Source organism: Chroicocephalus ridibundus, chromosome 15 (genome assembly GCF_963924245.1).
Source record: "Chroicocephalus ridibundus chromosome 15, bChrRid1.1, whole genome shotgun sequence".
NCBI lineage: Eukaryota > Metazoa > Chordata > Aves > Charadriiformes > Laridae > Chroicocephalus > Chroicocephalus ridibundus.
This window is the reverse complement of record NC_086298.1, coordinates 9,836,008-9,863,181: the sequence shown is the minus strand read 5'-3', so window position 1 is coordinate 9,863,181 and position 27,174 is coordinate 9,836,008. Positions and strand designations below refer to the sequence as shown.

Below are 27,174 nucleotides of genomic sequence, written 5' to 3'. Positions count from 1 at the left end.
GTGAGTGAACGGTGTGTTGTTGCAGCAAAGAAAGCCAACGGGACGCAGGGCTGCATCACCAAGGGCACCACCAGCAGAGACAAAGTCATTATCCCACTCTGCTCAGCACTGGTCAGGCCACACCTGGAATATTGCGTTCAGTTCTGGTCCCCGCTACACAAAAAAGTCACAGACAGGATGGAAAGGATCCAGAGAAGGGTCACAAAGATGATGAAAGGACTGGAAAGCCTGCTGGATGGGGAAAGGCTGAGAGAACTGGGTTTGTTCAGCCTTGAGAAAAGAAGGCTCAGGGGAGACCTTATCACCACATCCCATTATTTAAAGGGTGGCTACAAAGAAGATGGAGACTCCCTTCTTACAAGGAGTCCCATGGAAAAGACGAGGGGTAACGGGTACAAGTTACTCCTGGGGAGATTCCGATTGGACACGAGAGGAAAAATTTTCACAGTGAGAACAACCAGCCACTGGAATAAGCACATGCAAACCTACCCACACACCCGCAGCAAGCGGGAATGGACCCTGGCCCACAACCTGCTCCCGAAGCTGGGTGCTGAGCCTGGCAGGACAGGGAGCCCCTGGGTGTGCTATGGGGGGGCCTGATCCAGACCTCTCCCTGCGGGGGCAGGGGGCTCTCGCTCAGCACTGTCCAAGGACACACATCCCCAGCCATGGGCCCTGGGCAAGGACACGCTCATCTCCCAAGTCACCTTCCCACTGCATCTCCCATCCAAGGTCTCGGCAGCCTCGCGGATGCACAGAGCGGCCCCAGCCCTGGCCCCACTCTGCTCGCGGCCGGGCACTGGCACCACTCACTCTTAATGAAATAAGAATAATAAAGATTAAAACCCAGAAAGAGAAGATGCAACAGAATAACATGCTGTGTTTTGTTTGGCTGATTTGTTTTGCAACATTGGAGATTGACACTCATGAGTCTGCTCTTGTAATTGCTTCTGCTGATGAATCTGGATTGTTTAATTAGAGTCTGCGCATGGCGCTCATCGCTAATGGGTAATCATCAATTTGCTGCCAAGGATATCACTTCTTCCCCAAGAAACTTGTCTGTCTCTGAGCGCAGATAGTCCTCCCCATGGTGGGAACCATCACTCTTTCCCAGAAGGGTTTGCTGGTCCCGTGCACAACTCCTCGGTGCCAAGAGCAGTAAAGGACCAACCTTGTGCTTATCAGCTCCCTTAAAAGCAGAACAATCTATCACTAATTTAAAGTCTAGACTCACCACTGCTCCTGGCAGCTGGCACTGCCCAAAATACTTGACTCGCAAGACACCATGCACACATGCGCTGCACAAACACCCCAAATTTCAAGAGGTTTTGCTCTCTGGAGAACGCGGTTGGCTTTTTCCCGGCGGCTGGGTGATGGCCCCCGGGGCCGGTGGTGCCACGGCCGCCCTCGCCCCCTCCCCGCAGGGAAATGCATGCGGTGCACTTACTGCGAGAAGGAGGAATCCACGCTGAAGTCCTCGGCGTGAGGCCTACAGAGCGAGAGCATCACAGGAGGTGAGGGAAACGTACAGCTGCCGGGCAGAAACCGGCGCGACAGCCGGAGCCGTGTCACTGGGAACGCCAGCGCCAGGGAGACAAAGAGCCACCCAAGTGCTTGGCTGAGGCTTGCACCACACCTGGGACGTGTCCCTGCTGAGGTCCCCAGGGTGGGGACACTGGGGATCCGGTGATGCTCTGGTGGCTTTGCCAGCATATGGCCCCTTTAAGGACTCAGCTCCACAGATAATAACATTTTTAATGCTTTTTTTTTTGTTGGTTTTTTTTTAATGAGTCTTGCAAATGACATCGCTGCTCTGTCTCAAATCGGTGTCACGCTTTCTACAGAGCAATTAGATTTTGAAAGATGCTGGTTGGGGTAGTTTTAGGAACCTGACATTGTGTTTCTCCTACACACACCTTCACAGAGTTGATTTTACAGACACAGGTGATGACCAGAGAAGGGAAAACAAAATAAAATAAAAGAAAAGAAAGGAAAGGAACAGACAGGAACATGGGGGGTTATGGCAGGGGCAGAAAGAAGAAGACAGCGATGTCCGGGAGCGGGTGGGAGGCGACGGGACTGTGCTCGTGTACTGTACATCCCGCAGACAGACACCGGAGCACAGTGCTATGAAACAAAGCGATTGCAGCTGCAAAGAAAAAAATTCCCGTTGCAAAAACAACACCCTGTTCAAGACACATCCGTCCCCGCGGATGGCCACGGGTCCCTGTCACCTGAGCCAGAGCCCTTCCCTGCCGCCCAGTGCCCAGCATTGCCCTCTTTCCTGTCCTTATTTAACGTGAGTCTGGGCAATCGAGAAACATAACCAAAGCAAAGGGGGCAGCTGCGGCTCATAAAGGTTTTTCTTTTCTTTTCTTTTGCGCTTTATGAGTCCACAGCACTCCAGCATAGTTCAAACTAAATAAAAGCAATAAATCCTCATTTCAATTAAAACGCGAGTCCGAAGGAAAGCTAATTCATCCCCCAGCTACAAGGCACACTGAGCAGCTTCCCTGCGACGTGATTTAGTTTGCCACTACTCTTCTTCCATTATCTGTGCGAAGGCTGCAGGGAGGAGCTCATCGCCCCGGAGCCGAAATGCCAGCAGAGCGCAGGCTGTGCCAACCGGAGCCGCCGTCCCGGGTGACACCGACAGCGATGTCCCCCTGTATCAGACACAAGAGGTGTGCGGGAGATGCTCAACTTGGGAGAGATGCTCAATTTGGGAGAGATGCCGGGGGCCTTGAGGGGAGGGGGCCGGGGGAGCCAGCACGGGGGCTCAAGGAGATGCTCTGTCTAGACAAGAGGCTCCCACGCAGCCCCGCTTCCCACCGAGTCCCATGGAGAGCCCTCCCCAGGGAGCTGCTTGGGGGGCAGGAGGTGCCGGGGGCTCCCACCCCATCGCTGCTCCGCAGGCTCAGCCCTGGCCCAGCCTCTGCCACCGCCCCACGGGGACTCCCGTGGGCAGCCCAGCACCCCCAGCCTGGGTTTGTGCCCCTGGGGCTGCGCACCCAGCCTTGCCCTTTGCAATATTTGCCCCTCGCAAATAATCATATTGCAAAAAGAAAGCATTTCCATGCCACCTTCCCCTCCTGCCCTGCTAATTTTAGCTTGCTGGTGCGACCGCTACGGAGCAGTAAGTCAGTTCATGCCCAGCCGGCCCCTCGTGCCACGTCTCCCAGCGATCACAAGCCCCGTGGTGGGTCGGTCTATCAGCTACGCCGGCGCTCGGCACAGCCCTGGTGTTTATTAATGACGAACAACCCAGACTTTCTCCAGCTGCAAACCAGAGGCGAGCGCAGCCCCGGGCAGGAGCCCAAGCGGCTCAGCCTGCCTCCTGCCAAATTGGATTATCCCACGTTAACAGCAGGGGCTGTTCAAGCCCCTCCGCTCACGTTTGGTTTTGCACAGGAGCTTTTTATGCCTCGCAGAGACATTTATGGGAAAGAAACAGCAAATTATTTGGTTTTCTCCTAACATACTGCCAGCTGGCAACTGGGAAAACTGTACAAATTGGGGCTTATTTCAGCTGCCGCTCCTCAAGGCAGAAGAACGTTCCTGAAAACCAAACAGCAATGGCACATTTAATCACTCAGCTTGGTGGCATCCTGCAGAACCCAAAGGTCCGGCGTCACCGGGATGGGTCCTGGAGCACCGGGATGAGCTGACACAATTCCCAGGACACCTTCCCCAGACAGGCAAGCGACGGGCCAGAGAGGCAAATAAACATCTTGCTCGCAAGAAGGCACCACGAATAAAAGGGTTTTCCAAAGTGATGGGCAGACTACAGACCTCCCCAGCTGTGGCTTTGCCCACTCTGGGCCACAGTTAAAGCACGTGCGATAAAGTAGTAACAAAAAGCTGCTCTTGGCTTCCAAATGAACAAACCCCTTCATGCCAATCCCAGGGGAAAGAAGCGACCCTGAGATGTCATACTGAAACTTCTCCTTCCCAGCAGGCACACGAATTCTCATAACTACTCTAAATGCTGAGAAAACATAGAAAAACTTCTAAGAAAACTAGAAATCACTCCAATTCTCCTTTAAAAAACAGTTGTTTTCCAGAGTCCAAAAACTTTTACAAAGTTTCAGCTTAGAGAGTTTGGTTTATTACGGAAAGGCCACACTTTCTGCAGGGAGAAGGACGGACGGACAGACCCATGGGATGCCCAGCACTGCCCCATGGCCGAGCCGGCCCCGCTCCCCCCAGAGCTCTGCCAGGCACCAGCCCCTCACCTGGGTTTCGAGCCTGGCTGCAGACAGAGATCAGCCCCGCACTGGCCCCAGCGGAGCTGCCACCCCAGCAGCATCCCCCCCTCCGGTGCTGCTCCTCACAAACCGCCCCCCGGCCACTGTGGACTCTGCAGCGTCACTTATCTGACAATTAATCCAGGTCAACTGCTCGAGGGGATTAGCAGAGCGGCAGAAACCCTTTTGTGCACAGTCTCCCTTGAAAGGAAAGAGCAGATTTACAATAGAGAGAATAAAGCCATTTAACTGAGTCAGAAAGGTGACACTGGCTTTTAATGTGTTTTAGATAATCTAATTTAAATTCACCTTTTTATTTCAGCCAGATCAGCCTCCCTGAGCATCCCCGCGCAGACGAACCTTGACTCATCTCATTCTTACCATGGAAGGTAACAACAACGCAGGCAGCGAGCCCGACCCTCACTGCCCTCCAGAGCCCAGGGTCGGGGACGGAATCCCAGACTGGTTTGGGTTGGAAGGGACCTTAAAGATCATCCAGTGCCACTGGAGAGAAGGCTCCGGGGAGACCTTGAAGCCCCTTCCAGTCCCTAAAGGGGCTCCAGGAAAGCTGGGAAGGGACTCTGGAGCAGGGAGGGGAGTGAGGGGGAACAGTTTTACACTGAAAGAGGGGAGATTTAGGTGAGATCTGAGGAAGGAATTCTTTGCTGTGAGGGTGGTGCGCCCCTGGCCCAGGGTGCCCAGAGAAGCTGTGGCTGCCCCATCCCTGGAGGGGTTCAAGGCCAGGTTGGACGGGGCTTGGAGCAACCTGGGCTGGTGGGAGGTGTCCCTGCCCAGGGCAGGGGGGTTGGAACTAGATCGTCCGTAAGGTCCCTTCCAACCCAAACCATTCTGTGATTCTATGATTTATTATTACAACAAAAGTCACTAATAAACTTTGCATATGCATAAGAGAGAGCAATCACCTGCCCGCCCACGCTGTGCAGCAGCTCCTGGGCTGAGCAGCCACCTTTTCACCCCCATCCTCCTCCTCCTCGGCTCTGGCTCCGCACACCCCGCCAAAGACAGGTCTCCTCCCTGGATCCGAGCAGGGATGCGGGCAGGGATGCGGGCAGCATCCCCAAGCCCCGCTCCCCCAGGGATTCGGGCTGCGGAACCGATCCCCTTCGCTCCGGAGAGGGGGGAAAGGGGCCGGCCCCGCGCCCCAGCTCTCCTCCCAGCTCTACCAGGGCGCTGCGGGATGCAGACAGCATTTAGCTCATCCGTCTCATGCAGATAATTCGAGGCTAAATACTTTCCCTGTGTTTGAAGCGCTCGGAGATGCTCGGACGGAGGAGGGAGCCGCAAAGCACGGCGGCAGCTCAGCCGAAAGATCCGCTCCCTCCCAGCAAACTCTCCCCCGCCAGCTCTGCGCGCCTTTGCCGCTGCCTCCTGATTTTTCCGGTAAACGAAGGTGTATTAAAAAATTCACTTTGGGCCCTGCAGTTCCTATTACTTTTAAATAAATAAAAAAAAAAGAAATAATAAATAAAAAAAAAATAATGATTCTGCCTTGACTAAAAGCCCCTGGAAGTTACAAAGGCACAACTAATGACCTGCCAACACCACACAGATTCAGGTTGCTTAATAACCACCTACAAGGCTCACAGGCGTTTCGAGACCGGGGGCTAAAGGGGACTAAATCTGATGGCTCTCTCCTGCGGCTTAGCCGCAGGAGAGAGCCATCAGATTTAGTCCCCTTTAGCCCCCGGTCTCGAAACGCCTCCAAGATAGGGGGGTTAAGATGAACCAAGCAAGGTAACTGCTTGGGAAGGCTTCCCGACGCGGCGTTCATCCTCTAAAGACATGAGAGCTGCACCCATGGTTCCTACCGTATTGACAGTGAGAAAACTCAGCCCCCAAAAATAGCCTGACGTGAGAAGGAGGACAGATGGGAGGACGCAAAAAAAAAAAAAAAAAAAAAGAAAGAAAGAAAGAAAGGAAGCGAAAGAGGGGGAGAAGGAACGAGCAAGAGGAAGGGGAAAGGGAGAGGAAGATGCAAGCGTCCTGCTCGCCAACACGGGAGGGTAGCCCAGCTCCCCGCTTGTGGGACGGAGCAGGGATGATCCCAGGGAAGGGATTCCAGGAGGGACCTGGAAAAGCCACCGACTGCTCCAGGCGCTCGCCGAACAGCTGTCTGATGGCTGGGAAGTGCCACGCGAACGAGCCCTCCCGCCACCGGCAGCAACGCACGCCACGCAGGCGGGCAGCCACGCCGGCAGCGCGAGCCCAGCTGCCTCCTCCCCAGCCGAGCGGCACCTTGAGGGGCTCTTGTTTAATCCCAGCAGCAGTTATTTCTCGGCGTTCGTCTGCAAAAACGCACATCGCAACTAAAATACATAAAAGTTTAGAAACAAACAAGGTGCAGTGCCAAAACCGCAGCATCGCCCTCCGCAGCCAAGCAAGGCATTCCCAGCCCGATGCCCGGCAGCTCCCGGCGCTGCCAGCAATCACCTTCCAGAACGTTTTGGCTCTCCCAAACAGGTGAGAGCTGCCAAACCTGGGCACTGGGCTCTGCCCGCTGGGCAAAAAGGCCCTGTGGATGCTGAGGCTGCTCTAACGCACACCTCCCCGCTTTTCCTAATGAGCTAATCGAGTCCCTGCGGTCCTGCCAAGCCTTGTGGCTTGCGGAGGAATGACTGGGCACGAGTTCGCAGGGGGACTGCGAGACCCCGCTGTGTCGCAGTCCCGACCCCGACGGCCGGGCTGGCAGCTGGTGCCCACTCAGAGGGACGGCCATGCCTGGCATCCCGCTCTCACCGCAAGCAGGAAAGCGAAACGTGCCAATTCCCGCACCCGGATGGGACCTGATGGGAATGAGGGACCTAAAATAAACAGAGCAAAAGCCCGAGTGCGTGTTTCGAGTGCAGGCATCCTCGGGTTAGGCGCCTCGTCTGCATGTCAGCGTCTATATAGGGCACCGAGATTTTCAGCGGCGCTGGCGTCTCAGCAGCGGCCGTGGGAGGAGAGCTCAGCGCTTCCACAACGCAGCCTGTGCCCCTCAGGCGCCCGGCTGCAGCGCTGCCAGCTCGGGGGTTAGCATCGCCCCGCGCCCCCCGGGGGGGACAAACGCTTTCTGCCAGAGCGTGCCTGGGGACAGGGACAGGGATTTGAGGGACGGGGACCACAAATACGGGACCTGCCACCGAAACACATCTGAAACCTGCAGGAGGGAGCTCAGAGCTGAGCTCCCGCTGGGACACGGTGATGTGGGTCTTGTCCCCGCGCAGAGGAGTGGGTACAAAACAGGGAGGATGAGCAGAGTTTGGGGGCTACTCCAGTGCAGCTCCCAGACAAACAGAAGAAATAGCCGGGTTTGAGCCCCAGCGCCGCAGCCCGGGATGAAATCTCTGGCTGTGTTTACGAACGGCTCTGTTTGGTGCGAAGGATGCCAGCTGTCAGCTCGCTGTGCCGGCAGCCGGGATCCGGGATCATTTCCTGTTCATCGGGATCAAGCAGCGCATTTGCATATTGCCCTTGTAACGGAGTTCAGCAATCGAGCGCACCCTGCCTGTTTTTGCAGTGGTCCTACACTGAAACCACGATCGGCACCACCCAGCGATGCCCGAGGCTACGTGGGAAAGAAATGCCCAGGTTAAATGTCACACGAGCGGTGCCGCCCCCGCAGAGCCATATGATGGTGCCTGGAAGAACAACCCAAGGGAACTACACCCGAGGCTGCGAGAGGCGATGCTCAGCGGGCACCTTCCCACGGGGACGCTGGGCACGGACCCGCAGGCAGGCTGGGCGCCTGGACCACAAGAGCAGCCGGCGGTTGGGTTACTGCCGGGGAAAGGCTCGGAGATGCCACGTTCCCGTCTGGGCAACTGCGGCAGAGCATCAGCACCCTGTCAGCAACGAGCCGTGCGGTGCAGCGAGCCCTGGCGTGGGCTCAGATACCCACCACCAGAAATACATCCCCACGAAGGGCTGCCCAGCCCAGCCAGAGGGAAAGCGGATCAAGGCCAAAGCACCCTGTAAGCAAAACCCTCTGGAACCGGGTCTTTTCCAGGTCCTCTCTGCAAAGGCTCCCGCAGGGACCCTACCTGCAGCAATGCCGGTTCCTGCCCACCCTGGGGACATGTGGCAGCGCTGCCTTCACCAAGTGGCACAGACGGTCCCGGCTCAGAGGACACGTGCAGGAGCTGGGTCTGGCACAGACACAGAAATCCTCCCGTAACCAAACCATCCCGACAACCCCAGCCTCAGCACTTCTCAATTTCTTGTGGAAACCCTGCTCGAGGACAGGAGCTTCAGCCCTTCCAGCGGAGAATGCCCCTGGCAAAGCAGGGCTCGGAGGTGGCTGGGCACGGACCGGCACAGACCCTGCGGCACAGCCCAAGGGAGCTGCTTTCGGGGGCTCAGTGGGCAGCCACGAGAATAGCAGCAGAAGAACCAAGGCTGGACGGTGTGTGTTGGCAGAAGCCGGGGGGGGCAAACCCTGCTCAGGGAAAGTCCCTGCCCACCCTGCCACAGCCTTTCTCCTGCACGAAAACACCTCACCGAAAGCTGAAGTGGCAAACCAGCACGTGTCATTCACTGAAGACAGAGACACGTCTCCCAAAGCTCTTTGTTGGAAACACCGTTAGTTAAAGAAAAATGAATTAGCTGTTGACCTATTGTTCCCCCAGGAGGGGATTCAGCAACACGGCACGGCAATGGTTCGACAGCAGGGGGGTCGCACCCAGGCATTTGCTGCTGTGATCGGCTGCAGAGCCCATCACCAGGAAATGTGGCTGCTAGGACAGAGAGGTTCTAATGGTTTCAATGGCGAGACTGGACCTTTCCACCGGTCTGCTTGTGTGCGAGTGTCAGGCAATGAAAAGTCATTTAGCGAGACCTGTTTGTTACTGCCTGGCTGCCCCTTGAGGGGACAAACATCGATTGGTCAGAAATTACTTTTTCAGACACGTTTGGGTGACTTCCTCACTCTCCAAAGTGCTTTACCTCCAAAAAACGTTGCATTAAACTCACCCTAGCAGAGTGCTGCTACTTCTCACTGAGTAGACTCCAGCCACCTTGTTGACTGTAACATGGCTGAAGCAAAGTCCCATTTATTCCTGCCAAAAATATCTCGAACCGAGAGACGAGGCGAGGCTGCGGGAGGTGGGACTGTGCAGTCTGAAGGAGAGAAAGGGAGGAAGGATCTAATCGCTGCCCTCAGCTACCTGATGGATGAGGTGTAGTCAGCCTTCTCTTGGATACACGCAGCAAAATGACACGAGGGAACAGAGGCACAAGATGCAGCAAGGGAAAAGTTATTCATCCCGAGAGTGACCAAGCCCTGAACCAGGCACCCAGAGAAGTTGAGAAACCTCCAGCCTGGAAGATGTTCAAAACTCAGCGGGACTGGTCCTGAGCGAGCCAAGCCAACTGAAGTTAGCTCAGCTTTGAGAAGGGGTTGGAGCAGAGCCCTCCAGAGGTCCTCTCCAACCCCAACTCTTCTGCAACGCTAATGTTCTTCCCCAAGCCCCAGCAGTTCAGATTTCAGCTACTGGCAGCTCAGCAAACACGACTCAAAGGGGAGAGGGTGGAAACGTGGGTCAGGGAGGGGACACGCAGCACTGCCAGCCTCTGGCCCTCCCAGGGCTTAGGGCAGAGCTTCCAAACCAGATACCTTACGGGTAGGTTTGCAATCCTTTAAGAGTATCAGTTTGCCCCAGGACGGGTATTGGTCAGAGTTTCCCCTACTTCCAGCAGAGCTGCATAAACAGGACATGATTATCTTGTAAAAAACTTTGTGTTTTTAAACCCACATCCCCGGTATTACAGAGAGATCACCAGCCCATGTAATGGGATCCAAATACAGATATTTACACATCCTCATGCCCGCCAGCAGCTTCCTCCCAAACACAGAGCCGCTCGATGGAGAGCACAGCACGGCATTGGGCTCTTTCTGTGACTTTGTTCCCTATCACACCTTTCTCTTTCAAATTCCACCCCTCAACACAAGCCACACGGGACCAACCTGCCCCAGGAAAAGCCCAGCTCGTAGGGGAAAGAGAGTTTCAGTGCCCAGGCAGCAGGTCTGGCAGCAGAGCCTGCCCTCCCTGGGATGCTGCCCTGGGTGCATCCCCTTCTCAGAGCAGCCCCTGATGCTCCAAGCATCTTCCGCATCAGCAGCCTGAGCCTGTCCCATCCCACCCGCAGCTCCCCAGCCACAGGAAAGCATCCCTGTCCTGCATACCCAGAGCCAGCCCTGAACTCCCCCTTTTTGCCTCCAGGTGTGGAATAATGCATGGCTATGGAGTGTTTTTCCTTCAGATCCTTGCCTCCTGTTTTGACTGAGAATCCCTAAAAGCTTTGAGATGCTACAATGACTAAGAGACAGAGTAAGGAGGTAAATAAAGTAGGTGAGAGTAAACTTCACTGGCTTCAGTCGTCTAGAGAATTCATTTGCATCCCTGAGAACATCCTGTAACAGCATCTTCTTCCACCATCACCTGGTAATTTCACTCCCAACTCCCAGGGACAATTGTCACTGCTAACTTGATAACGCTGCTTGTGTCTGGCTTTGGAGGAGATGAAGCATCTCAGACACGCTATTCATCGTTTCTGAAGCAATCTTCCTGCCTTTGTTGCTTACATACGCAGTGAAAGAGAAGTGCACAAATCTTAATCTTAATTGCCAACTCGATTGTTGGGAAGCAGCACACAGAGAAGAAGGAAAGCCCAGCAGGCGGAATTCAGACACTGCAAGCGGCAGCTCGCAGGGCTCTGCCCGCTGGCAGAGGAGTGTAAAAGTGTTGCTATCAACTCCTCTGCCTCTCAGCAGCATCAGTTCCTTACTACCAGATTGCAATTCCAGTGAAACCCAGGGAATTGGGTTCTTTTATAAAGCCTTGAGGTACCCCGTTGTGCTCTGCACACTTGGCCTGCTGGCAAGGGTCCACTAAAAAGCTGTTGCTGCGTGATTTTTGGAACTGTTGCCCCCTGTACCCCCCAGATCCAATCATGACTTGCAGCATCCCTCCTTTGTGCCACTGTCCCCCCAGGAGACAACGGGGGTCAGCTGAAGATGAGGGTTTGGCTCCCTGGTCCTGGGCAGGAACCCACCAAGCCCCTGAGCACAGGAGAGGAGAAGCCCCTCTTACACATCTCATCACAGCTGATTAGCAGTGGTTGGGATGAGTTTATAAGAGTCCCCCAGTTGCAAGTATGAGTCCTTTTCTAGCCCCAGTGCACCTGGATTTGAACACTGGCACTGTTATGAGGGTACACCAACAGTACCTGAAAGGGCACAGAGAGGAAGCAAGCTCACTCCAAAGGCTTTGCCAATGGTAGTGTTCAGGATGTGCCTCCAGAGATGCAGGTACCCCCAGAACAGGTCCATCTTCGACGTCTTTTTGAAGCAATGAAAGCAAGACACAAGACCAGAGCGAAAGCAGCCTGATCAATGCTGGGAGCAGATTCAGATTGCTTGACAAAACGCGCCAAGACCCCAAAAGCTTCAGGGATTTATCTCCAGTGCAACGACACAAATGTGTAAGCTCTTGCCTCACGAAGTCAGAAGGCAACGACCCACAAGATCTAAGTGTCTGTTCACCAGAGAACCAGCATCGGTGCCATCTGGAGAGTTGACACACCACACATCAGACCGAGACGTGCACTCTCAGTTCCGCAAGTACACCAGGACTCTGCTTCCCAGACCTGGAGACTAAAGCATGTGCCCGGCACAGCTCGGCACCGGGGGAAGGACCACGCCAATGCTCCTGCCTGGCTCCCGCAACGCACACCTCCCTCCTTGGCTTCCCCCGGGGAGACCACATCTGCTAATCCTGGCTTGTTGCCACCTTCCCCCCAGCCCACCAGTGAGATAACACCAAGATACTGAAGCTGAGGCGTTAATTCATTCCAACCTAAAGCCAAACAAGTAAAATTCACCATGAGCAGAAGCTTTCCTACAGCTCTCATTTGCACTGGAAACGGGAGCTACGAGCGGCACCAAATTACGTCCTAGAAGATATACAGTACACAATCACAGGTGAGGCAATTTTTGCCGAGAAGGAAGACAGCATGGATGGGCTGAAAGGCTGAATAGATGGGGAAAAAATGAAACAGAAAATGGAATGAACAGAACAAGAACTGAATTAATGATGTATGCATCCTCATCATAACTAGGGGACCTGGCTTCTTCTGAAACACTGTAATTCAAGTGCAATGTAAAGCGTTTTTATCCTCCTGAAAAGCAGCTCATTTCTTTCTGTAGACATCAGCTGTGTGCTTGCAGAAAGAGGCTGCAGCATTTTGTATGGTAGCCTTTTTTTTTTTTTTTTTTTTTTTTTTGCAGTTACAAATAAATTATTCCTCAGATGGGGGATCGAGCATCTCTTCTTCCATGCAAACATGGTGCTTATGTACTGTGCATACTGTGGTGTTAGCAGTGTAAATAAGCTTCAGTCTTATACTGCACAGATAAGGCGCAACGCAAGTTAACAGTGTTGTGTGGCAGCCCCACAGTCTCAGGGCTGCCATTCAGACATGCTTTTGGCATATGAAAAAACAAGAAGCACTTATGAAAAATTTAAAGGAACTGGCTTTCTTCTGCTCCGGCTACCTATTTCATAACACAACTTTGGAGCTGGTGTGGCTCTTTAACATCGCTATTAGAAGGATTTGATCCACCACCCCTCCAGCCCGTGGTGGCACTAATCCTTTCCCTCTCATTTAAAAGATAAAAGGTGCTGCCTCCCCCACCCACAAAGCCCCACGCACCACTGCAGTCCTGCAATACCTTTGTCCGACATCACTCGCCAAGGATCCCATCCTCCGAGCCGGTAACAAGGGGCTCACCCCGTGGACATCTTCTGTCGTCGCTGGTGGGACAGTTTTTACATGGGAATTGCTCTCTGAAGGGGAATTCTTCAGCTTGGCTCTCGCCATCCTGCGAGCTTCAGCTGCCTCTGTGACTTCCTCCTCTTTCCCCCCTGAACTCTCTCATACATAGCAATCCTCACCGCATTCAGTTTAGAGCTGTCGGCACGTACCATCTCCTTCCTTCTTCTCTCTCCCCACTCGCGGCTGCTCAGTGGAACAATCCTGCCCTGTACATTTATTTTGGTAGTGAGGGGAGTCAAGGCAAACTCTCTGGCCTTGCTGCTGCAACGAATTTGGTGCAAAACGACCGAGAAAACATCCACAATGCAGAAATCTCTGAAACGGCTTTGTGCAGTAAATAATGTAATTGCCTTGGCTGCCTCCTTCAAAAAAATGATTGCATTGGTCTTATCACCGCAAGCAGGGCAGGGGCTGAGGGATTATTTTTTCCCCATCCCTGTTTTTCAGTAGCAACGTGAGGGGGAGGAAGCTATTTTATCTTATTCCTCTGTGTAAAGAGCAGTGTGTGGACTGCATGCCAGAGAATAGATTCAGCGTGCTTGGCTCGCAGACACAAAGCAGCAGAACAAGGTCCCCTCCTAAACACACCCGCTGTGAACTGAGCAGAGAGGAACTCGCTGCTGGTTCCCTCGGAGCTACCAGTGGCCACAGGGGCTCGACCACTGCTCCCCTAGCCAGGCTAAACCGGCGCCCGCAGAGGCGCACACTACCTGTCCAAGAACAACCCAGAATTCCCTCTTCAGGCAAGAAAAAAAGCTGCTGCTCCTTGAACATGCTTGGCATCGAGTTCTCAAGGTATCAAACAGGAAAGGGAATTCACTGTGGCCAGAGGATAAACCTGTGAGTCGCCCCCAATGCACAGGTGGGACTGGAAATGGGGTGGGTGGGGTGGTCCTGCATCCCGCCCTGTTTTAGAGATGCCACCAGTCCATAGCTGCTCCTGCTCGTGCTTGGTGGCAGCCCTCAACCCAGAGCATCTTCAAGAGGCTCAGGAGGGTGCCGCGACGCGCGGGGCTAGAGCCACTCCCCAGGGGACGGGGATCAGCACCACGGACAGCGAAGGCCCGGCACCGCCCCACGGCACCGCCCCATGACATGCGAACACCACGCCACCACCGCCCCATGACACGCCAACATCACCCCTCTGCATACCAACACCATCCCATGACATGCCAACACCACCCCACGGCATGCCAACGTCACCCCATCCATAGCACGCCAACACTGCGCGTCAACGCTACCCCACAGCGCACCGATGCTGCCCCGTGGTGTACCGATGCTGCTCCACTGCACACCACCGTTGCATGGCAATGCTGTCCCACTGCATACTTTAAGACTAAATTCACTGACTGGTCACCAGCAAGACATCATGACATGAAAAGACAACGCAAATAACTGAAGTCCACAACAGGATTTCTTTAAAATGAATATTATGTACAAAACTCAACATACTGATACCTGCAAAGGTCTTCCTAAAGCCTGAGAAAGGCCAGCTGTGTGAGGGCTGTCTTTGAGGGAAGAAGCTGCCCTGAAATGGGAAACCTGGGATCCAAAGTACCTCAGTTTCATAATGAAAAGCCGACATTTTCCGCCAGCACCAGCTGTGTGCCCTAACCACACTGCACACTTCCGTACCCCCAGGGCTATCAGGGCACCCGGCACCACTGTCCTGTGCCAAACTCTGGGAAGAAAAGGCCAATCCTTTTCTTCTACTCTCTTTCAGTGAAGTGTCAGGCATCAGCTCTGCTGGCTGTTCTTCCCCCTAAGGTTGGTACCTAAAAGTGACTTACCCCATGACACAAAGGCAATCCCCAGCTCATCTGGGAAAAGAAATCAAGTCCCCATTTCCTGTTAACCAAACCCTTGTTTCCCTACTTAGAGTATTATTTCTTAATGGGATTTCACCATAAGACATACTTTATTTCAGCATTTTGAAACGCAAAATGGATAAAAACCCACAGCCCATTTACTAACGTGCCAGCTTTCAGCATACATTTAATTTCTCTTTTTGCCTCAAAATGATTCATTAGCTCAATGCATTCATTTTCTAACAGAGTCTTTCTGCTTCATGGTTTGCTTCAGACTCCTCTTGAACTTTTTGCTCCGTATCTGTCTACGTCAGGGTGTTGTTCTCAAGCCCCGAATATAATTCCTGCTCTCAGCCCTCCAAATTGGGCTGTGCCCACCTCAGGGCTCGATGAATCCTCCTGGACAACAGGAATCACTGGGACTGGGGCAATCAAGTCTCTCTTTTAGGGAGCTATTTGCAAATTCTACGTTGTATTGTACTCCTAATTCCAGAAGAACATTCATTTCAGGATTGAGGTTTGATGTGAAAAGTCGTTTATGCTTAAATTATAATTCGGCACTAATGCCATCAAGCATCAGCAGCACTGAACAGAAGAGGTATTAGGAAAACACCTGGGGAACTTTAACAGAAAATGGAAACTCTCCTGGCATACTTTTGCTGAACAGAAGATGATAAAAAACACATCAAAGAACTTTTTAAGAAACTCAGTTCCCGCTTGTGGGAGCCTCCATATGAAGACGCCTTTTCTATTAAGCACTTAAACACAAACCAAGACACAAACAACAGATGACAGGGGAGTGATTCAACGCAGGGTCATGAGAAACTGCAAACAGGGCTGCTGCTTTCAATAGCCATTTCCCTTCCAAGGGAGAAGAGAGGTCGCCTGATGCTGAGGACAACCTCTCCGAGGCTGGGGAATCCCACAGAACTACCCAGGCTGCTCAGATCTGCCTTGGGCTGTGCTGAGGCAAAGCCTTTGCCATAGTTCTGTCAAAAAATACTCCTCTCTCAGGCAGCGCAATGTGTTCTGCTCTTCACCTAAAGACCTACAGCCCCAGCAGCGTCTCTCCTCCCAAGCCACCTCCCAGACAGGCTCCGAGCACTGTCCTGTCGGTAAGAGCAGTTGAAGGAGGAGGAGTAAGGCAGGAACTCAGAGCAAAGGCAGCCCGGAGCCACCAGCAAGGCAGGAAAAACGCCCTGCTCCTCTTGGCTGGGAAAGGGGAAGCCTGGGCACTGATAGGAAAAAAGGAAAAATAAAAGTACTGGAGTGTTGGGTTGTCAGTGGAGCACGTCACTGTCTGTCAAAGGGTAAAGGGTCCCATGGAATAGGTAAAGCAGCTTTCCTGTAACTCTGAAAGCGAAGGGCTGTTCGACGAAAAGACATTTAAGACTAATTGCAGGTGCCCTGTGCTGGTGGTGCCTGTTTAGGGCTGCTATACGCCTACCCAGAACTCAAATAGTGCAACAGGCAAAACGCATCACTCGGTGCATCCACAACGCTCATTCTTGCTGGGAAACTGCGTGTTCCTAGAAAGAGCCATGGCTGTAAATGTAACCTGAAGGACAGCTCGGTGAGTCTGCTCTGCAGGGACGCGCTGCCTGTGCTTCCACCCGTGGTATACCGGGTAAGCTACACGTCGAACACCTTGTTTGTACAGCGCCTTCTCCAAGGGAATCCAGGAATGAAAAACAACAAAACAAAACCTTGCTAACATCAAAGTCCGAATAAGAATCCCTCTGTTCGAAAAACACTTGCCTGGCTAACTGAATGCCAACCATCTGACCGTAAGCCAGGAAATCAATGTTTAATTTTAGTTTGAGAGCCCATTAAAAACTGCTGATTTCTCATTTCAGCATCTGCATTATGCAGAGACCACTGCTGCGCCGGGGGCTGGAGAGATGGCTGGGAATTGCTGAGCAGCAGTTGCAGTGGTAATAATATTTCTGAAAATAAGATTTAGAAAGAAGCAGATTTTTCATTAGTCTTAATTGAATCCACAGCAACTGCATTGTTAAATATTCTCCTTTTATCTAGGTAGCTTTCATCGCCAACTGCCCAAACTTTTCCGCAGCTATTCAACTTATTAATAAAGCATGACCTAGCCCATTAAAACTAGTTGATGAAACAGGAAGGAGTTGGGTTTTTTTCCCCAAATTCTTCTGGCAAATAAACCTGTTGAGATACAACCCACAACTGTTAGTATGCAAGGCTTTCTGTAAGAAAATCTGGTTTAATACCTTTAAAAATCTTGAAAAGCCACCCTGAAAGGCAACAACTATGTAAAGATACTTCCAACGAGCACAAAAGGTAACTGGGGTAGGGGAGCACGTTTTGCTAGAAAACGTCTGCGCTCACGAGCACGTCAGCATCGCACGGGAGACTCTATCAGCCCCCGCAGAGCTGCTGCTCTACAGGAGGGGCTGCCTTCATACAAATACAGCGATAATTCGAGGGACCCCGAGCTGCAAAGTCATTAAGGTTCATTATCTATAGACCCACTGAGGAGCAGCTCTAGGAAAATCACCTTTCCATCGGGCTACAGCCCGGCTCCCAAGGAGCAGCGCCCTGCACTCGGTGGGCTGGTTCGTGTTGGCGCTGCCTTTGCAGGGCAGCCCTGACCTCCCCTTTATTTAACAACTCCAAGGAAAAGCAAGGTCCAACGCAATTTCATTACCACCACAAACACTTCCTATATTTCAAGACACCAACAAATGTAATAACATGACATTAATGGCTTAATAAACTTTAGAGCGCTACTAATACTTGGACAAAGGTTACAAACCTCTCTGGCCCGGCTATTTGCAGAAGTGTTTTTCAAGAAGTGCACATGCACCAGTTTTGCCCTTTAGTCGCCGGGGAATGCCCTACATTGTCACCATGCTTTTTGCAAAATAGCTTTTCAGAAGCTGCCAACGTTTCGAGGTTGCCAAGGCTCAGGCACAGCCCTGCAAAAACATCTCCCCACCCCACCGCGAGGCTTCCGCAGCCAGCCTTGCGCCCAGCCGCATAAAGCAGTGTTGCTTAAGCACCAGCAGAGCACCCCTCTTCAACAGAGTTGGCTGGAAATGTCAGTATTTTTGAGGAAATGTAAAGCTTTTTAATATTTTTTTTTTTAATTTTTTTTTTCTGCTTAGTAATTGTACTGTTTTCCAACGGGAAGTTAAAATCACAGAAGATGGAGCTTCTGTTTCCTCACTAGAATATTTTTTTCCTCTGACATTTGTTTCAGTTAAAATAACAAATTTGTCAAAAAGAAAAAAAAAAAACGCAAAAAAAAATATGCTGATGCTCCGTCGTCTTTCTTTGCGCAGGACTCGGCCCTTCCATCCCCATTGGGTGCCAGCGCTGCGCCTCCGCACAGGGATATGGTGGGAGCACAGGGACACGGTGGAAGCACAGGGACACACTCAGAGACCCCAGAGACCCCCACGAGCCCCTCGCCTTCTCCCCTGAACCACCCACAAGACTGGCCCAAGCAACTCTTCTCCAAACAAGGCAGGACCTTCTGCCCATATTTTTGACTGTCAATCAGTAGCTGGAGTTGCAGTTAATGAGTGTTGAAAGTCCAAAGAGTTTCAATTCCTTCTACAGTCAAAAACACGATACCAATACACCGAGTACTTCAGACTGCAGAGATATTAGAATATAGAGGAGATGCTTGGGAGTCCTCTCTGGATAGCAAGGATGTGTGTATTTATTAATAAAAATGCTTAGAAAATATCGCCTGTATTGATCCAGAGGCAATTTAAAATCTTCTCTCCATTTTTGTTCCATTAGCCTGGGGAGGAAGGTCTTCTCTGGCACATGGCCACCAGCACGGGAGCAGGACCTCAGCACTCAGCTGCTGAGGAGTGCCAGCAGATCTTTCTCAGAGATGAGTGTGCAATGAAAATCAGGGTTTAAAAGACACAGATCACCAAATCCTTCTTGAAAGGCACTGGGGGAAAGCCAGTGATGGATGGTGACTCCTACCTGCTGTTCACAGAGACGTGCATCCAGATGAGCTGGGGCTTCCCAGAGGCATGCTGCCCACGAGAGAGACGCGGATCCCCCGAGTGGCCGGGGGCCCGGTGCGGCCAGACCGCTGCTCCGTGCCAGGTTAGGGCCAGGCAAGTCCACAGCAGCACTTTGCAATTCAAAGTACTTGCAAACGTGCTCTGCATTTAAGCTCCCGTAGCGTTCTGTATCTGATGGACCGTGGCTCCTGCCTTTCCCTCTCCTGCGAGCAGAGGCCCTCAGCAGCAGATTGCCAAAGATCATGGGAGGATTTCCCAGGATTTCGGTTTTCTTTGAGGTGAATCCGTGTCTTGGCATCTCCACAAACAGAACCAGCAATAGGCTGTAAGCAGCAGGGCAGCAACTTGAGAAAGCATCTCAGCGACTCCCAGCTGCGTTCATGGTGCACAGAGGCATTACCATTCACCATGAGCACTACCGTCACGCCAAGAGGCCCCAGCCACAACAAGCCTCTGTTTCCCTGGGCTCCGCACAGGAACCCAGCCCTTTTCCCCCGCAAGCCTGCAGTCTGAAGGGGGCCAAGATGCAAGGGGGAGATGTAAAGCAGGACAGAAAAGGAGAGGAAAAAAGCCCTAATCCTCAGCGACTTCACAGGAGCTTGTAAGAGGTTATGGCTCCGAGCCCTCCAGCTAAGAAACTAGAAACACCAATTATTTCTCCATGCACTACGCGGAGCACACCGAGACCCAGGGGACATTCAGGAGTTGGGAGAGTCTTCCCAAGCCACGGGGCTTTGCGGGGATGGAGGGGCAAAGGGCAGCAGGAGCAAAACACACTGGGACTTGGGCAACAGCAGCTCTCTGCAGCACCCGCTCACCACGATCTAGGGCACCAGCAGTCAAACACTGTGCCCTGTCTTGCATTTATTTTCACTGGTTTCTGTTCCCTCTGCACGCTGCCTTGGCAGGGTTAATGCCTTTGCACCACAGGCACTGACGAGTTCCCCGAGAAGCCGTCAGATGGATCTACACCACTGTGAGTTCTCCTTTGTATCTGGGACTCTTTCCCAAAGTCTGTCTTTAAAAAGCAACACCATTCATGTGAAAAGTTGATTAATTCCACTTGTTATAATTATTCTCACAAATAAAATCCAGCTATTTGCCCCCCTGTGAATATGGGGGATAATGGTCCTTACCCTTCTCGGTAAAGCGTTTCAGTTCCAGGGGTGAGAAGCTCTGTACCAAGCGCTAAGTGTTATTATTAAACTGTCATTAAAAGCATTTCAGGAGAAGTTCACAAACTGCAGGGATTTCTGTCATCGCAGCGGCTGGCTGGGACAGCAGTTGGGCTGAGCGGTTACTGCCAAAACCACAACCATGCTGAAGTCCTGTCCCCATTCAGGAGTCCCATTCTCTGCAGTCAGTGCCACCGCTGCAGCCACCTCCACCTCTGGAAGGGTGTCACCTCCAAGGACCTCCCAGCTGCACCGCCCCGTGGGGCCATCTCCCACCATAGTGGGCTTGGGGGGCTGCTCCATCCCCACTGCGCTTCTGGAGGGCGCTCGGCACCACGGCAAACCAAAGAAACTCAACAGGAGAGAGCCCGGAGCAAGGGAACACCAACATCCACCAACCCCATCACACAGCTGTGGAAATCTTTGGCCAACCAGTGCTACGCCAGACACCAGGCACTCGAAGGCGCCTCAAAGATTTGCAAGACACAGGCAGAAATTAACTGGCTGCGTTTTATTCCCTCACTTCCCCTCTTTAGTCTTGGCAGCTGAGTCAGGCAACGGCACCTGGCAGCAGCTCCCTGCCTTGCCCGGCATCTTGGGAGACTTCTCTAATAAACCAGAGCACTAGAGTTTCAGGGAAGAAGGAACATTTTAGAAAACATGGAGGAGGGATATTTAGCAGCAGCAAGAGAGCTGGAAACAGAAGGAAGCCTTTGAAGAGCTGGGCTGATGGAGAGAGATGGAAAAATTATGTAAAATAAGAAAATACATACAGAGCTTGCAGGCAGGCTGCAAGCCCAGAGGGGGACGGTGTGTCTGATAGTGGAAGAGCCTTTGATTTCTCTCCTCTTCCCCGAGTTCTCTGCATTAACATTTCAAACGTTAACAATTTCAAAACGTTAGCGTTTAGAAGGGGGGAAAGCATCGCCCTTCCAGACCCAGGACTTCAGTAACTGCCCAGAAATAGGCAGTCGTGCCCTGCGGCTTCCCCCCTGCCCGGTGCACCGAGCAGCGCCCGCGCCAGCCCCAGCTCCCTGCCGCTCCGACTGCCGGGGGGCTCGGCTGGACCCCCAGGGGTGGACTGCCTACCCCAGAGGGGGACGGCAGGTCCCCTTCGCCAAGTGACTCCCCAGCCACCCGGAGAGCCGGCGAGAGCCATTATGTAAGTGCGACGCAAGAGCCTCGCGCGCCGAATCCCAGAACTGTCATCGCAGCCTTTGCAAACCCATTTTTACCTCTCTAAGTGTGGCTCATCAGCGACGAACAGGAAAGCTGCAAACCCAGTATGTTAACTTGGGACTGCTTAGCAGGGAGAAGAAGAAATAGAGCAGACTCGAGCAGATGCTCAACCAATATCCCCACGACGCCACGGTACCGCCAACAACAGTTTCCTATTTCTGTGGTGCATTTTACATGCGTACAAGCAGAGCAATGAGACCCTGAAGCTTTACAGTGACTTGTAATCTCTTCTCACTTCTTCTTAACAAAGTTGATGACAGGTTAAAATGGCTGGAGGAAAAAGGGAAAGTATCTGTATACCTGTCACAGTTGCTCAAGCCAGGGAGGAAATTAAAAGCTCTTGGGTAAAATCTAAAAATATATCTGCAAGGGAAGCACGAAAAGTCTCCAGGCAGAGCACAGTAATCAGGCACGGCCGAGTCACTTTTCCAGGTGAGTACATAACGGGGTCACTATCCACTTCCCAAGATCTAATGAGCCCAGCGCCGGGGTCCTGGCCCAGGCAGAGCTGGCAGCTGGACGGGCAGCGCTTTCCAGAGCATGAGTCAGCCCCGGCTCCGTGCGGGGAGGCAGAGCGCTGCGGGGAGCGGAAAGGAAGGCAGCGAGGCTCAGAGCAGGCGGCAGGGCAGGACCCAAACCCAGCCGGGAGGAGCCGGGGCCCCTGGGCCCCCCCAGGCACAGGGCTCGGGGCTGGCAGAGCTGCGTGCCGGGGCTGAGCAGGCTGGTGACTGGGGGGCAGGTGACTGCCCTCCGCTGCCATCAACCGCAATTTGTTGCCTCCCAGGCGTAATGATCTTTGCACTATAAATGTTTATTACTCTAAGCATTTGTGCAGTACTTTCCCCCCCGGGAAACCGAAAACACCTTGTAAACACCCCTGGGTGCTGCTCGCGATTCCCACAGGAGGAGCGGGGCAGGAGAGGTCCCCGTGCCCGAGCTGCCGCTCAGGAGGCAACAAACCCACGTCGCGTGGCATAATTACCATGGCGATTCTCTAACTTCCCTCCAGCCTTTCCAAGGGTTCCGGCCCCGTGGCTCCCCTCTGAGGCCAGGACCTTCCCCATGCTGCCCTCCTTGTGCAGGTGCCTGAGCCGAGACCCAGAGGAAGGAGAGGGATGCTCTGAGCAAGGGCAGGACGGGTACAGCAGCGCGTCCACCCCCAGCTCCTGCCGCCCATTCTCCAACAACCCTCCACTCCGGGGGACACCCTGATCCCAGCTTTTCCCAGGGGATGTGACTGCCAGCAAGAGCTGGAAAGATGCCCTGTGCCTCCCCACGCAGCCCTCACCAGCCCCTCGAGTGCTCGCTACTTCCAGCCCAACGGCAAAATGCCGTCAGGAGCCGGTGAGGCTCCGGATGGAGACACGCGACGGCGTTAAATGAGCCGGGAGCACAGGCGGCTCGGCTCGCGCGCTGCCGCACAACACCTCGCAGAGCTCCCTGGCACAGCTCGCCAGGAAGCAATATCACAGAGACTTCCAAAATGCCAAAGTGATTCCTACTTTGCAGTTTTAAAGCACTCCGAGCCTTTTCTGCATGACCTTTTTGTGGCAACTTTGTTACTAAAGTATTAAAATTCTAATGAAATGCTCTGTTAAACTGCAAAACTATTTACTTATTAAATGGCTCTAAGAGTTTCTGCTTAAAATGTGGGGAATTCTAGCATCTAAAGACCTTAAAACATTTTTTTTGTTGTTGTTTTTTTTTTTTTTAAAAGATGAATCTCCAAAGGAGAAACTCAGGCTTCGGGGCTCTCCATCAGCTCTGCCAACTGTGTGTCACGGTAATAAAATTTTCTTCCCTCCCCAGGGTCGCCGGATCGGGCTAGGTACCGTTTGCCGTACACTTTCCGTTTCTGACACCATTCATTTTGTAATACATTATATACGATAGAGAAAATGACAAGTCCGTATAAAGAGCAATTCGCAACGTGCTGCAGAAATGAGGCATAAACTCCACGGAGCCTCCGACAGGCTCGTCGTGGTGTGTGGGAAGGACTGGAACAAGGGGTTGTGCCAGACCATTGGTCTTCAAGTACGTTTCTTATTTTAACTTCAATGAGAAAAAAACGTGCTTAGCAGGCAATAGCGCGCTGTCGCTGAGAGTTGTGCCGTGCGACAGGAGTCCCTGCCAGCCAGGTGATGCCCAGTGCCCAAGGCAAAGCTCACGCTGCGCCCAGGTGCCGCAGGGGATCTGACAAACAGGGTCTCTCCATTTCCACATTCAGCCAAAATCGAGACGTTAAAAGGGAAAGACAGGTTTCTTGTGTACTGCTCGGGCCACGGAAATTGTCACCGTGACCAGGCACCATGTTCCCAATAGCCTTAACGCAGCATTTAGGCAATGGTGAAGGTCTTCTACCATCTTGGGTACCTACACACTTTGTGTACTCTGAAATAAATAAGTAAAGTGTGCAGATAACTGTGTTAAACAACATGTCACCGATGTAAGAGGTTCCAGAGGCCTCTTCTGCACAAAAAGCCCTGAAATTCTCCCCAAAGGAGACAAACGCTGCAGTGCACGCACAAGAGCCGCGCTGCCTTCTGCTGAGCACGGCCGGTCAAGAGCAAAAGGTGAACTAAAGCCATGGAAAAGGATTCTAAATCAGGTTATTATACACCGTTGGTCTTAATCTGCCTGTCAGCTTCTGGTTCAACACCCATGACCAAATCATCTGTCGGGAAGGGAATATCCGCTCCAGGAGTCGGTCTGACAGCAGATGCTATTTCACGGATGCCGGGTCTCGACTGCCTCATACATTTAAAGTAAAAAGCACACTTAAAAAAAAAAAAAAAAAAATCTTGGCCTGTTCTCATCTCTCATATAAAGAGACACAAAAATAAAAAGGAATAGGCCCCATATTTTACGCAGTGTGTCTCCTTAAAGACTGAAGTACAAACACCATCCTCTCCATTTATATTCATTCTGGCCGGGCAGAAGCTTTTAGGAAGAAAGATTGTTTAATAAACAGACATTTATAACAAGGGTCTGGTCTTGCAGCCTCATCATCTGGAAAAGAGTCCATTAAACCAAGTGAGAAACTCTCTGATTATTAAGGGTGTTTAATGGGATCAAGACTAAATTATATCATGACTGTGTTAATATCTGCACCAGCAGGTTCAGTTGTACTCCTTTCTCTCCCTAAGATCTGACAGTGGGAAGCGGGGCAGCTTAGAGGGCCTTAAAGGTGGGATAATTGTTCCGGCTCTCAAAAGTTGCTCAAGAAAAGCAGCCATTGGGCCCTAAAGCGGATCTCAGCGCTTTCTGCTCCTCACTAATAGCCGCCGGATGAGCAGCACCCACTGTGCCTCTCGTGAATCATCCTCCTTCAAAAGGGAACGGGGGATCACACCAGCACATAAAAAAGCACCCACAATGCTGGAAAAGGGCATGGGACTCATCTAGACACGCGCTTCATCTCAGCCTCTCGCAATTCCCCGCAACGGAGATGAATGTCCCTCCTTTGCCTTCTCCCTCCCGCTAAAGGCCCAATCCGCGTTCCCCAAACTTGCTCCCTCCGAAGCAGCGCAGCCCTTTGGGAGCTCGGTCACACACCTAACGATGGCAAAGCAATCCCCGGGGGTGCGAATGCCAACTTCATCCAGCAAGGCAAAGCCACGCCTGGCATAGAGCCACCTCCTTCAGCACGCTTACGCGGTGAACAAAGTTTGCCCCTTGCATCCAAAGCTGGATGCCTTCCTGGAGCTTCTCCTGCAAAAACCTGCACGTCACCGACAGAGCAGAATCAAAGAATCATGGAATCATTTAGGTTGGAAAAGACCCTTGGGATCATCGAGTCCAACCATCAACCCCGCTCTACAAAGTTCTCCCCTACACCATATCCCCCAACACCACATCTAAACGTCTCTTGAACACATTCAGGGACGGTGACTCCACCACCGCCCTGGGCAGCCTATTCCAGTGTCTGACCACTCTTTCTGTGAAGAATCTTTTCCTAATGTCCAGTCTAAACCTACCCTGTTGGTAGAAGACACTTTCCCTCCTCTACATACCAGCACAGGGCTTCCTTCAGCAGCGCAGCCTTGCTACGCAAACAATGGCTTTGGATTTACTTAATTAACCTTTGGGGCTTCACCTGAACCTGCTGCACAGCTCTGCCAGCCCAGACTCCTTCACGAAGCTGTACGAGGCCCGTCCCTGGGCCTCGGGGAGCGAGATTTGGGCTTTCATAGCTGGGCTGTGCTCTTTTTCATAGTTGTTGGGGTTTTTTTTGTTTTAACTCGCACCGTTGGGAAGGCATCTGTCCTTCGTACACGTGCAATGCATTTTGCACATGTCTGTAAGCAGAAATATTTGTACTGCTGGACCCTGGAAGGCTGAACATTTCTTAGCCACAGAGCACTGCATCTGGCATTAAAATGCATTTACAAGTTCTTTAGCAAGAAAGAAATATCTCCCATTAGAGACCATAACAGGAGCTGACTAGAAATTGTTTTTCCTCTCAATTTTAGCACAATAGCTGCTGGCAATAAACCTCTCCATCAGCACTGGGCAGTTCTAAGTGCAGATACTGTGTGGGAAGAATCCAAACCAAGTGACAATATTGAGCTTTAAAAGCACTTTGGAGAGAGATGAAAAGGAACAATCACTGCATGTCAGCTCTGGAAGAGGCTGATGAGATGTAATGGCTCTTCGTGTCACCACCGCTTCACCATGTAACACTTTCAGTGACCCGACAGATTACTAGCTCCTGCAGCCTTCCAGCTCATGGCAAACCCTGTACAACAGCTCAGAGATGGCAACCTGAGGGATCTTCACCCTGGAAAGAGACTATAAAGTCTTTTTCCACATGGGAAAACCTCACAGTGCTGATCTACCAAGTGGGAACGGATGCCACGTGTACAGGTCTTGAGGAACTTCACACAAGCAGGGACGAAAGGGTGTACAGAGAAGACGAACGTCCCCTTTCTTGCTTGCATGCCGGCGCGTGGGCGAGCACACTCATGCACGTATGTGTGTGCGAGCGCCTCAGGAAAGGGTATGTCCCTGTGCCAGAGAGGTGGAGCTGCTCCGGATGACTAGAAAGACCAATCTCAAGTCATCCGAAGTGGGAACTGAGATGTCAGAGAAGGCCTTCACTCTCAGCAGCGTGGGTGTAATTGCATCCAACTGTAATAAAGCAAATCCATCTTCAAAATCCAAGCTCAAGAGCACTGACTAAATAGCTTCGTCGAATAAATGTCTTTCCAGAGACCAGCTGTAACTTCTTGCTGAGAAATACGGGCACCACCTAATACCATTTCTCTGTCCTTGAACAAACACTGTGACTGTGCATTATAAATACCAAACTAAATTAGCACACTAGTGTCCATGCCAATTATTTAAATTAAACTCTCTCCTAATAACCCATTACTACCCATTTTATTAAATTAGAAATTTTTCAAACAATACTCCCATACGGAGCTATTAGCCCAGACGTAATTATGCGCTTCGCACGTTGACACTGGGCAAAGGAGTTTCTTTCGGTCTCTGCAGCTCTCCCCACTCCCAGTCAGGCAATCACATCCATAGTTGGTCTGAAAGGAAAAGTTTTAAACGGTGCTATAGCTTTGAAAAACTGTATTTAGCACCCGGCTGAACCTTTCTGTTTAAGCTTTTTTGCTCACATACTAAACACCACACTGCGTGCAGTAAGGAGGCCACTTTAAAATTAAATAGCTCTAGGGGATTGATTAAGGCATTCAGAAATAATGCAGCGTGGCTTGGCCAGATGCTTATGTCCTAACGGTAACAGTTACAAGACCAGCCCAGCTGAACCAGCAGAAGACTTGAGACAATCTCTAAAGCGAGAGCGTTCGCTTCCTCTCTGCCTGCAGCGGGGCACAAGCTG

The 27,174-nt window shown here is 52.0% G+C and overlaps 1 protein-coding gene across 8 annotated transcripts in view; it reads right to left on the bottom strand.

The window, feature by feature from the left end:
• KCNT1 (potassium sodium-activated channel subfamily T member 1) overlaps positions 1-27,174 on the bottom strand; it is a 90,326-nt gene that overhangs the window by 34,406 nt on the left and 28,746 nt on the right. The window contains exons 1-2 of one of the 8 annotated variants that reach the window (XM_063352844.1): positions 12,979-13,310; positions 1,448-1,489 (exon numbers count right to left, since the gene is read on the bottom strand). The exons of 5 other annotated variants lie outside the window; for them this stretch is intronic. In XM_063352844.1, coding sequence (XP_063208914.1) covers positions 1,448-1,489; positions 12,979-13,127 — 191 coding nt within the window. In that variant the 5' untranslated portion in view covers positions 13,128-13,310. Of the gene's footprint in view, positions 1-1,447; positions 1,490-12,978; positions 13,311-27,174 lie in introns of those variants that run through there. 2 more of the 8 variants (XM_063352847.1, XM_063352845.1) reach the window with 2 other exon arrangements.